The 13,082-nt window shown below is 38.3% G+C and overlaps 1 protein-coding gene across 1 annotated transcript; it reads right to left on the bottom strand.

The window, feature by feature from the left end:
• Positions 1-154: 154 nt before the first annotated feature.
• LOC146924463 (serine/threonine-protein kinase TOUSLED-like) lies at positions 155-3,493 on the bottom strand. Its single transcript, XM_085709502.1, has 8 exons — positions 3,433-3,493; positions 3,155-3,249; positions 2,909-3,088; positions 2,504-2,714; positions 1,960-2,224; positions 1,746-1,800; positions 1,295-1,456; positions 155-594 (listed from the first exon to the last, which is right to left on the bottom strand). Exons 2-8 carry the CDS (start codon positions 3,245-3,247, stop codon positions 496-498), a joined length of 1,065 nt encoding a protein of 354 aa, XP_085565628.1. The 5' UTR covers positions 3,248-3,249; positions 3,433-3,493; the 3' UTR covers positions 155-495.
• Between the last annotated feature and the right edge of the window lie 9,589 nt (positions 3,494-13,082).

Raw genomic sequence — 13,082 nt, 5'->3', positions numbered from 1 at the left:
TCCAATTTGGAGATGTATGATAAAGTGAGTGCAAATTCCTGCACCATGGAGGTTTGTTAAAGAAAAGGGAAATGCTAACAAGTGATCCAAAGCGCTTCATTATTGCTAGTCAAGACACTGACTTTTGGAACCTGTCTATGTAAACATGATGAAGTGTTATTTACATCAATGGTATGACTTGTACCAAGTTATAATCCGGTGACAAGAATATTGAAAATCGAGAAAACCTTCTCAGCTACCTATACAGCATGACCCTTAAGGTCAAGTCCAACCAACTTGCCGTTTACTAATCCAATATTTTGAATCAAATGATAATTGCATGAAGACATGACTTCCTTTCAGAGTGAGGAAACACCCTTTCTCTGACATAACCAAGATACTAAATCTGCACAGTCTATACAAATTCTAACAGATCTTTAGTGACTGAAGTTAGAAGATGGGATCCCTCCCCATATGTTTTTTGGTGGGGTGAGGGTGACAAGCCGTCAATGGCCTTCACTTTTCCTTTGAGTAAGTCAGATATGAATGTCGAGCAATGGTTAATACATCTGGTCTCTCAGCCTGGTCATATGTAAGACACCGCTGAATAAAATCCTGACAAAATTGTACACAGTAGAGATAATTGTCAGGTTTCATAGTAAGAATTGTAGATAAAAAGGTAGTATTTTTGGATTTGGCTTCTCTAAAATGATTTGTGCTCTTTAGAGAATAAGATGCAGAATTGTAACTATGGATTGTAAATCAATGGCTGAGACTTTAACTACTTCACCGTTCGTTTTGTTATTGCACTTTATAACAGAGCCAACTCCATTTCTTTAAGCTTAATTTAGAAAGTGAACACCAAACATAAACATGCACATATGTGGGGTCATTAATGAAAATGACAACCTTCCTATATTAAAATAAGAGGAATTCAGTAAAACTGCAGTTCCGAGCTCAAGCCAAAGAAATATTATTATGGTTATGGCGGTGATAATAAGAAAGATACAATTTTTAATTGAAAAAAGATCTTGCGCAACCAATAATTTCTCATTGGTGCATATTACTTTCAACTATTAAACCATTATTTTAATGGGCACTGTGTTATGGAGGAATGCAATTACAAGTTCAGATAAATAACGAATGCTAATTTCGCTTGCCCATGGAATCAAGTTGAATTTTTGTCCAATAAATATAACCTAAAACAAGAAAAGATCGTGACAACCACTAAACAATAGAATAATATAAGTAAATGAAAATGGCCAAAGAACAATTAGCTACAGGCAGTAATTACTATAAAAGGGTCTCAACTCACTTTTGCCTCATTAGAAACAGTAGGTGTTGAGGGAAATTCTACTTTGTGTGCCTTAATAATCGTGTCCTCAAGAAGTATTTTCTCTTGTGTTTGGTCATGTCCGAAAGGACGTCTGCCAAATAGCATTTGATAAAACAAAATACCGACAGACCACACATCAACCTGTTTTCCACAAGTCAGAAATGTAAAGTGATTATTATGTAAGTAAGATTGTTATCTAACGGTTGTTTTCAGAATACAGACATCATGAAACTTATATTAAAGCAAAATATCCACTTACCAAAATGACCGAAAAATTGAAAATTGTAACAAAAAAAAAGCTATCTATGTATTCACAACTTAAAAAATTATAGACCTTGGATGATATGAGAGGCGTCTTGCTGCGCTCAAAGCATTCAGGAGGCAAATAAAAAAAGCTATCTATGTATTCACAACTTAAAAAATTATAGACCTTGGATGATATGAGAGGCGTCTTGCTGCGCTCAAAGCATTCAGGAGGCAAATACCTGCAAATCAAAAAAGAAAAGGCAAAAGGAGGTTTTATTAAAGCAAATGTTGAAAGGAGCATCTAAGTTAAAGAATAGTAAAGAGACTAAAGCTTAAAACCGACAAGCTTGGAACAGTTTGAAATTTGAAATCCTACAACAACGATCCTCGTCACTTACCAATATGTACCAGCACCCTGGGATGTAAGTTCCATACCCTGGGATCCCACATCATTCATCACTATCTTGCTAAGACCAAAATCAGTCACTTTCGCAAAACCAAGCTCATCAAACAAAACATTTGCAGGCTTTAAATCATAATGGATAATCTTTGGTTTTGTTTCATTAATGTAAACAAGACCTCGGAAAATCTGGACTAAAAGGACTTTAGCCTCGCTCTCTGGCAATATAGGCGTTGCTTTAAGAACAGCATCAAGATCTTTCCCTGGTAGAGAACAAGGGGAGTCAAAGGAAGGATCATAGATGAAACAAGAAATCAAACAGACATTATTTAGAGGCCATGTTTGGATAAATTACTTTCATGAGCAATCCCAGAGAGTTTATGGCCATAAGCCAAAACAGGCTTATGAACATGTCATAAGTAGTTTTCACAAGCTCTCTCTACCAATATATAAGCTTAAATAACTCAATCCAAACATACTCGTAGTCTACCAAAAAAAGTAAACAAAATAATTATTTTCATAAACAGATGAGGTGTATATACCACTGCAATACTCCAGAACAGTGCAGAATGTAAATGCATCAATGACAAAGGTGTCCAATAAACGAACAATGTGACGATGGACCAAGTTCTTCTGAATCTCATACTCCCTCTTTGCATGCTTTATGTAATCTTCCTTCTTCTCCTTACTCCATTGAGCATTTAAACCATGAAGCTTGCATGCAACATACCCATGCTGCACTAAGTCAAAAGCCTGCTAGAAATTTCTTACTTCAAATTACTACAGAAAGGCATTTATTTACCATTATTGGTAATAAAGGCAATGGAACTCCCTAGGATTCTGGTCTTACTAACTCTACCTAGTATGATATTTTCTCAAGTAATATAAATATTGTACTGTAATATAAATATGATAAAATGGTTACTAATGTACTGGAAAGTTTAGACCTTGTACACCTCACTGAATCCTCCCTTTCCAAGAAGGTTTAGAAGGGCATAGCGATGTTTTAGAATCTGAAAGTTGTTGAACCGTGAACCATCCTCATCCCGTATGCGTTTCATTTCACGAATTAGTCTTCCCTTCTCTAGTTCATAGTGGTCCCTCTCTCGCAAAACAGTTTCTTCTTGCTGAAAATTGTTCCGACATGAGAAAATAAACATGAAGTAGAATAATAAAAAAAAGTAACAACCTACTTGTTTAATTTTGGCTAGTCGAGATTGATAGATTTCCTCATGAATGAGAAGATCTTCTGACAATTCAGTCTTTTCATCTATTCCATCACCCATATCTTCAACCATAGAAAATAACCAATAAAAAAAATACTCAAACCATTAGAAAGTGAACAGAATAATGTGATACAAGATAGTTTAGCAGTATATCGTAAGGAGCACATTCATGATTTGTAATAATACAAGGGTAATATAAATAAATATATACTGCTAAAGAAAAGAAAAAGGAAACTGGGTGTTACCAGATTGTACTTCCTTGAATAAGTTGTACTCGCGCTCAATTGCCTCTTTTGTCTTTTGAAGTTCTTTCTGTAAAACATAAATCAAGGGATAAGGAAATACATGGTATGCAAACTACTGTCATAGGCAAACGTTTTGATTGCAAAAAAAAAAAAAAAACTACCACACAGAAGTAATAGAAACATTCACAAAATATACCACAAGCTAATGCCCAATAGCGCTGAAAAGGAAAACACTTGGAAGTTTGAAGACACCGCCATCATTATAATGGTATTTAGTCATCAATCCAACAAAAGAAAAAAGGCAAAAGTTTGATAATATTTAGAATCTAAGATCTTTAATGAGAGGCACATATAATCATTGTTGCACAAATGAAATCGTAAATATCTTTAGAGACAGTTTAATTAAATGATGATGTGTTACATCACAAACAATCAATTTGTTGAATCTTAATATATTAAGAAATTGTCCCAAATAGGGTGTGACATCTATATGATCATACTCGCAAATACAATTGGTACAAAATAAATACAAGGGGAAGAAAGAGGTCAGAAACAATCAATTTGTTTTTATAATGTACATACAAATATACAAGCAATAAAATTAAAATGCATATGTCAAGCATTGGCTAATGTACATTGACAAAAATCTCTAGTGTTTATCTATTTTGAATAGGAATCTTATCTTGAATCCCAATATGTTATGAAGAGATTGTCCCAAAGAGGGTAAGACATCTATGATCATACTTACAAATACCATTGGTGCATAATAAATTCAATAAATAATATGAAGGGAAAGAAAGAGGTTAGACATACAAGCTGGGCGTTGATAGATCTCTGGCAAGTGCACCAAATACTATCGAAGTAGTAAAAATATCGATCCCACGAGGACTGTTTTTAATCTCAATAATTCAACTACGTTGTATTTTAGGATGTATAAAGGTTATTTTGATTTGCCACTAGGCAGTAGATTGGTTTGATTGCATAAAAGTAACTGCTAAAAATAAATTGGTTTTCAAGAATAAGAGAGAGATGAGTTTAGGTCTTTCAAATCATCTATGTTCCCCTAATTGTTATGTTGCACCTATTCGTATGAATGATCTTCTAATCCCACGATAGTTAACAAAATAGTCCTAATCAATCCCTTGAGTTAGGACCCTCTTCTTAAACTACAGCCCCTAATCCCTTAGGTGGTCTAATAATCTTTGAAGGTTTAAAGCACGTTAACCTAATATCACTAATAAACGATTATCCATTCCTAGACTAACCATGTTTATTAGAACAATTCAATAGGTCTAAGTAGAAAGCTATGGTCAGTAGTCATTCATTCTCACAAAATCATATTTATATTTGATCAGGATATAAAAAGCATTAAGAACAATTGAATTGAATAAAGACTAGAATATCATTCACAATAAATAGAGTTTCACAACATAATATCTCAATTAGGGTTACAACGAATCATCTCAGACCTAACCTCTAATGGATTTAGCTACTCATAATAGTGTTTACAAATAACATAATCATTAGAGGTAATAAAACATACACAAAGTGGTTGGAAGATGAAGAAATCGTCCTCCTGACCTTCCTTGCAGTTGCAAAATCGTACTTGGCTCTCTAGAATTCGTCACCCTTGTTTTTGGAATAGACTTCAGCATAAATAGGCACAGAAATTCGCCCAAATCGTGTCACGTTTTAAGTGAATCGTGACACGTTTTTACCTTCTGGAGCAAGAAACTGAATTAGGGTTTCACCAAATCGTGTCACGTTTTACCAATCGTGACACGTTTTCATAATGTCGAACCAAACCTTTCTGAAGCTTCTTAAATCGTGTCACGTTTCTTATAAATCGTGACACGTTTTCTTTCTTTGTATTTTCTTCAGTTTTTCTGCTCTTTTGCTGCATAAGTCTCCTTGTGAACTCCATTTTTGTGCTAAAATACATATAAAATTACGTAATGACAAGATGTCATCACAACCCCAAACTTAAACCATTCCTTGTCCTCAAGGAATTTACTTGCAAAGCTGACAATCGACAGTGAAATAACAATTACCTGATCAAGCGATAGTACCCAAAAGTTCAACTCCTTACTAGCTAAAGATGAGCTAGTTTGACTTGTTCGCATCCACCAATTCACAACTCCACGCATCAATATGAAACAGGGTTCTACCAGTCGACATGCAGGTCTACATATTACCATACGCTTGAAAAGTTTCTAAATATCAATCAAAGTCAATATCATTACACACTTTTGAGGTCTTTAGGGTTATAACGGGGCTTAGGTGAAAGGTGGGACATATTTGGGTAAGTAGGCTACACAAAATTTGAGTTAGACATTCCTACGGAAGTTAAAGAACAAATTCAATCCTACAATCATTCACCTTGTGGAATAACAATCAATGCAAAGGTACTAGAGAATATTTATAACTTTTAGGGACAATCGAGTTTGAAGTTACTCGCATGTTTCAAAGTTTGGTCACTTTTTCATCATTCATTTCATTTCATTTTTTTTTCATACATCAATTTTTGAATGTATTTTTGCATTTTGCATGACAATTCTTTTTCTTTTTGTTCTCTTATTCTCTAGTACCCCCACCCCAAACTTAATTGGTTGCAAATTCCAATAGCAACCCCAAACTTAATTTTAAGCAACATTCTACAATGCCTAACTCAGAAAAACAATAAGGGACAAGTCCTAAAAGTCTCTAAGTTTGTAATGTAGTTTGTCACCGAATAAAAAGTTCTAATCCTACCGGCTCAAAGTGGCTAAGAAAAGTATAAAGTTTAACAAGTATAATCAGGGTAGGCTTCAAAAGGCTCACAGGACCAAGCACTTTTGCCTCAGTGTGTAATTAACAAAGACCAATCAATAATAGAGAAACAATGCAAGTTCTAGAAATGTAGTTGCATGGAAAACTAAACTAAATATAAGTAAATTGAAAAACAAAATATGGCAATGAACCTTATGGCTGAGATTTCTGGGAGTATGTGACTACCTAGCAACGCCGTACACTTCGCCTTTGAAAACCAAGTCACTCCTCCTTTTGAACTTTTGGAATACCACTTGAACAACTATTTGTTACTAAACTGTAAAAAGTCAACTAAACAAACAGATTCATCAATAATAAACAAGTGCAGGAATAATTACATAAACGGGGGTTAAAACCGAGTTAAACTTAATGAAAGCAAATAAAATTGTTTGAACATAAAATTAGAGTTACATAACCAAAGTGCTGAAACAAAAACAGAAAAATAATAAAAGGTGGGCCATCAGTAGCCCACTCAATCCTGCATCTGGTCCTCCGGAATCCAAGTGTTGGGGTCCTCCTCTGCATAGGTATCCTCCCCAAAGTGCTGCCTAGACTGAGCTCCACCAGCAGCAAAGTCAGCTCGGATCTCCTGCTCTCTATCCTGAGCTCGACCTCTGGTGACATCAAAGTAGTGGTCCATAGCCTCCTCGGACCCATCAAAGCGCTCGAAAGACCCAGTCATCTTCCTCCTGTTGAGGCAGACCGCCTCAGTGAACTCCTGACCAAACCTCGGACGGTTCCAATACTCCTGATCTGACACCTCATTCATCCAGTTGGCATGGCCGAACATGTAGTCCAACATCATAGGATGAATAGGTGCATAGGCACCCTGCTGACTGCTCCCCTCTCCCTGAAAAGTCTGACTCTGAGGTGGTGGCTGTGGCTGTTGTGGTGGCGGCGGCTGTGGCTGTCCTGCTGCTGCCTCGACACCCATTATAGTCTGCATGCGGTCATGATAATCCTTGACAAAGCCATCCATGTAAGTGTCGGTGATGGGCTTCATCATTGCTGCACTCAAATCATTAGCAAACAAATCGCACTCCTCCTCCTCACAAAGCCAATTGATAAGGCTCAAATGAGGGAGTGCCTTCTTGGTACCTGAAGCAAACATATAGATATTGTCGGCAATTAACTCACCAACATTGATGGGTGCACCATCAAGAATAGCAGACAGTGTCAACAAGCGGGGCAGCGGAATCTCTGAAGTACAAGAGGAGCCCTCAATAGTTTGCACCACAAAAGATGCCCACGCCTTTGCATGGGGCTTGAAGTCAGCCCTCAACAGCATATGTGACCCTCCATGCCACTTAGCACCTTCAACACAAATCTGCAATAACAACTCCTCCCACCTTTCATCATCCCAATTCTTGCACTCCTCCATCCTCCTCTTCACATCACAAATCTCCGGTGGCACAATCTCCAGCAACTGATTAATCCTCTCCGGGCTATAGTCTATCTCCTTCCCCCTCACATAGGACACATACTTCCTCCCCATATACCTAGCATTGGAATAAAATTCTATCCCAATCGTTTTGTTGGCCTGCTCAAATATCATACTCACAAGAGACTCCCACCCTCTCTCAGTGATCACTTGATGGAATTCGGGGTTGGAGATGAGTTTGGTGAAATCAAAACCTCTCTCCGGGATCACCCTATAGCCTCGGATGTCCTTGAAACGGTCACGGGCAGCAGTATTATAAAACCGGTGGTTGATGGACGGTGGGGGTGCGGTGTTAGGGCTAGGTTTGACAGGTTGTTTGCGTTTGGGGGCTATTTTGGCCTTTTTGGCTGGTTGGGATGTGGCTTGGGACTTGCCTTTGTTGCGGGTCTCAACCATGGTTAGGGTTAGGGTTTGAGTGGAGAGGATAGAGATGTTGGATTTGGTTTGTTTGTGGGTGAAGATGAAGGTTAATGGTGATGGTTTGATGATTGGAAGATGAAAAGATGAAGATTTGTGGTATATAAGGGTTAGAAAATCGTAGGTTAGGGTTCTGGGAAACTTTTGGCAGAGTTTAGCTACTTTTGGAAGTGAATGGAATGAAAATCGTGTTGGGTATATTTATAGACTGGGAAAATCGTGTCACGTTTGGCCAAAAACGTGTCACGATTTTGATTTGTAACGGTTAAATTTTTGAAACTGCTAAAATCGTGTCACGTTTGGGCTAAACGTGTCACGATTGCTCTTTTTGAAAATTTTTCTTGCCCAGAAATCGTGTCACGTTTTGGCCAACGTGTCACGATTTCTCAATGTCGAAATGCACCAGTTTGAGACTTAGAAAAAAATTTTAGGTGCCAAAAATCGTGGAACGATTTCAGCATCGTGACACGTTTTTGGAAATGTCGAATGGCACCTTTTTTAACTTAGAAAAATTTCTGAGAGGAGCTTCAGAGGGAGGGCAAATCGTGTCACGTTTTGCCCAAAACGTGTCACGATTTGCACAGTATTGGAAAACAAAAAATTTTCTTTCCTCTGTCTGTTTCAGCTAAAATCTTTTTGTGTTTTTGAATATTTGAAAGCAATAAAAAGAAATAAGAAATACTACCTGAAATCTAAATGTGGGTTGCCTCCCACCAAGCGCTTCTTTACTGTCACTAGCTTGACTCATGACGACCCCTAAGGATCATTCACAACAAGTCCTACCCTTGCCTTCGGTAGGTCGCCACCCAGATATGGCTTAACTCTTTGCCCATTTACCTTGAAACTTCGGTCACCTTCAGGTGTCATCAACTCGACAGCTCCATGAGGTGACACACTTTTCACCAAGAACGGTCCAGACCACTTTGACTTGAGCTTTCCAGGAAACAGTTTCAACCTGGAATTATACAACAAAACTAATTGCCCACAGTTAATATCCCTAGACACTAAGTTTTTGTCATGATACCTTTTAGTCCTGGCTTTATAAATGAGCGCATTTTCATATGCTCTAAGCCCCATCTCCTCCAGTTCATTAAGTTTCAAGAGTCTTTTCTTACCAGCGGCTTCTTGATCAAAGTTTAAGGTCTTAATGGCCCAGTATGCCTTATGTTCTAGCTCAACTGGTAGATGACATGCCTTTCCATAGACTAGCTGATAGGGTGAGAGCCCGAGGTGAGTCTTAAAGGCAGTCCTATATGCCCATAGTGCGTCATCTAATTTTTTTGACCAGTCCTTCCTATTTGACGCAACTGTTTTCTCTAAGATTTGTTTCAGCTGACGGTTTGAAACCTCTGCTTGACCACTTGTTTGTGGGTGGTAGGGAGTTGCAACTTTGTGCCTTATGTTATACTTTTTGAGCAAATTTTCAAGAAAATTATTGCAAAAGTGCTTCCCCCCATCACTGATCAAGACTCTAGGTGTTCCAAACCTAGTGAAAATGTTTTTATGCAGGAAGTTAACAACTGTCTTAGCATCATTAGCAACACATGGTATCGCTTCAACCCATTTAGTGACATAATCAACACAGACAAGAATATGAAGAAAAGAGTAAGAGGAAGGGAAAGGTCCCGTAAAGTCGATGCCCCAACAATCAAATGGTTCAACTTCGATGATTCCTGATAGGGGCATCTCATTCCTCTTAGAGATGTTACCTGTCCTTTGGCATTTGTCACAATGTGCAACAAAGTCGTGGCAATCTTTGAAAAGGGTGGGCCACCAGAATCCACTTTGCAAAATTTTAGCCGCGGTTCTTTCTCCACTATGGTGGCCCCCATAAGCTGAGCTATGGCAGTGCCACATGATACTATGAGCTTCCTTACCTGCAACACAACGTCTTATCAAACCGTCAGTTCCTACCTTAAACAGATACGGGTCATCCCACAAGTAGTGGTTTGCATCCTTGAAGAATTTTTTTCTCTGAGGATAGGTCATATCATCAGGAACTATGTTACCGGCCTTAAAGTTCGCAATGTCAGCAAACCAAGGCCTTTCTCCAATAGCAAACAGTTGTTCATCAGGAAATTCGGCCTTGATGGCCTTCTCTTTGTTTGTCACCTCATCATTTTCCAGCCTTGATAGATGATCAGCTACTACGTTCTCTACTCCTTTCTTGTCACGAATCTCAAGATCGAATTCTTGTAGCAAAAGGATCCACCTCAACAGCCGAGGCTTTGAATCCCCTTTGGTCAAGAGATATTTAAGAGCTGCATGATCTGTAAAAACAATGACTTTGGAGCCTATTAGATAAGAACGAAACTTTTCCAATGCAAAAATTACCGCAAGCAACTCTTTTTCAGTTGTGGAATAGTTAATTTGATTCTCATTTAAAACCTTGCTTGCATAGTAAATTGCATGGAAAAACTTGTTCTTGCGTTGGCCTAGAACTGCACCAACAGCATAATCACTTGCATCACACATAAGTTCAAATGGTAAATCCCAATCGGGTGCAATGATTATTGGTGCAGTTACCAACTTGTTTTTAATCAAAGAAAAAGCATTCAAACATTCATCATCAAAATTAAATTCAGTTTCTTTGACCAAGAGGTTACAGAGGGGCTTGGAAATTTTTGAAAAATCTTTTATAAAACGCCGATAGAAACCAGCATGCCCCAAGAAACTTCTTATTCCCTTAACATTAACAGGTGGAGGGAGCTTCTCTATAACCTCTATTTTAGCTTGGTCCACCTCTATGCCCTTCGCACTTATTTTATGCCCCAAAACTATACCTTCGGTCACCATAAAGTGACATTTTTCCCAGTTTAAAACAAGGTTAGTTTTGGTGCATCGTTTAAGGACAGCATCTAGGTGAAATAAGCATTGATCAAAAGACTTACCAAACACAGAAAAGTCGTCCATAAATACCTCAATATTCTTCTCTATCATGTCAGAAAAGATGGAGAGCATACACCTTTGAAAGGTCGCCGGCGCATTACACAGCCCAAAGGGCATCCTCCTATAAGCAAATATACCAAATGGACAAGTGAAGGCTGTCTTCTCTTGATCTTCTGGAGCTACCGCAATCTGATTGTACCCCGAATACCCATCCAAAAAGCAATAAAAGGCTTGGCCAGCCAACCTCTCAATCATTTGGTCCATGAATGGTAAAGGGAAATGATCCTTCCTTGTTGCGGTGTTCAACCTCCGGTAGTCTATACACATCCTCCAACCAGTAACGGTACGGGTGGGTATTAATTCATTTTTTTCATTAGCCACCACCGTCATTCCACCTTTCTTTGGTACCACGTGGACCGGACTTACCCATGAGCTATCAGAGATGGGGTAAATCATTCCTGCTTCCAGTAACTTTAGCACCTCCTTTTTTAACACCTCCTTCATTGTTGGGTTGAGCCTTCTTTGAGGTTGAACAACGGGTTTATATTCAGCCTCCATGTGTATTTTGTGCATGCAATAAGCTGGACTAATACCCTTCAAATCAGAAATATTCCACCCCAAAGCTCCTTGATTGTCCCTCAACACCCTCATCAATTTTTCTTCTTCTAAAGGTGTCAAAGTGTTGCTTATGATTGCTGGCTTAGAGGCGTCTTTAGTGAGAAAAACATACTTCAAGTGAGAAGGTAGTTCTTTTAATTCTGGATTTTTCTCTCCTTCTCTACTCACAGTAGATGCCACGGTGTAGTCTTTACCAATTAATTCTTCAATTTTTACCGGGCCTAACTCTTGCTTGCTTGCCTCAAGTTGCTTGACACAATCACTCACCTCAAAATCTTCATCATGCTCACAACTCTCTATAGAATTTACAATTGCTCTTTCAAGAGGTTGTGGTGGTTGAGGTTCACGAGAGTTGTCTTCTACTATTTCTTCAACAACATCAATTCGGTAACACTTTGGGTTTTCCTCTCGGTGTTTCATTGCTTCAAAGATATTGAACACCACTTGCTCGTTATGGAACCTCAACATTAGCTCTCCCATCTCAACATCAATCAAAGCACGACCAGTTGCAAGGAAAGGTCTTCCTAAAATGAGTGGCATATCTTCATCTTCAGCCATGTCTAAGATCACAAAGTCTGCTGGAAACACAAGATCATTAACTTTGACTAGCACATCTTCAAGTATGCCAACAGGATAAGAGATTGACCGATCAGCTAAAGTAATGGTCATTCTCGTTGGTTTTGGCTCACTACACTTGAGCTTCTTCATCATTGAAAGAGGCATCAAGTTGATACTTGCTCCTAGATCACATAAAGCTCTTCCAATGTCTATCGGTCCAATGGAACAAGGGATAGTAAAAGCACCAGGATCTTTCAGCTTAGGTGGTAGCTTCTTTTGAAGAATGGCGCTACAATTCTCGGAAAGAGAAATATTTTCATCATCTTTAGGCTTTCTTCTTCCCGTTAGCAAATCTTTCATGAACTTGGCATACAAAGGCATTTGATCAAGAGCTTCACTGAAAGGAATATTCACTTGAAGTTGTGAGACAAGTTGCATGAACCTCTTGAATTGTCCTTCCTCCTTCTTTTTCTTCTTCTCCAGATGAGGGTAAGGAAGCTTCACATATGATGGAATAATTTGTGGCTTGTCTCCATCTTTCAAGATTTGACTCTTTGACTTCCTCAAGATTGAGTCTTCATCTATCAATTTCTCACTTTTATCTCCCTCTATTTTTTTCTTCTTTTCATTTTCACCTACTCCATCTTCAATTTCTTTTTCAACTTCACCATCTTTTTCTACCTCCACCACTACTTCATCAACTTTCTTTGGAGCTTTTGGAACTAACGGTGTCAAAACCTTTTTGCTCCTCAATTCAATAACATTGCAAGACTCATTCTTAGGGTTCTCTTTAGTATTACCTGAGAATCCGCCTTTTTTTTGTTCAGCCAACTGCTTAGCTAATTGCCCAAGTTGAGTTTCTAGCATCTTCCTGGAGGCTTCGTTGTTCTTTCTTTCAGCTTCTTGACTCTTCTTCATC

The sequence above is a fragment of the Medicago sativa genome, chromosome 5 (assembly GCF_051527215.1).
Source record: "Medicago sativa cultivar Bolivia chromosome 5, Bolivia_mono, whole genome shotgun sequence".
Lineage (NCBI taxonomy): Eukaryota > Viridiplantae > Streptophyta > Magnoliopsida > Fabales > Fabaceae > Medicago > Medicago sativa.
The sequence above is the reverse complement of the archived record's forward strand: the minus strand, read 5'-3'. Positions and strand labels throughout refer to the sequence as shown.

Excerpts from the sequence above, each read along its gene's own strand:
- LOC146924463 (XM_085709502.1), bottom strand. The coding sequence starts at position 3,247 with ATGGGTGATGGAATAGATGAAAAGACTGAATTGTCAGAAGATCTTCTC. Across the intron at positions 2,715-2,908 it reads GATTCAGTGAGGTGTACAAG|GCTTTTGACTTAGTGCAGCA; the intron begins GTCTAAACTTTC and ends AATTTCTAGCAG. Across the intron at positions 595-1,294 it reads CTGTTTCTAATGAGGCAAAA|GATTTTATTCAGCGGTGTCT; the intron begins GTGAGTTGAGAC and ends CAATTTTGTCAG.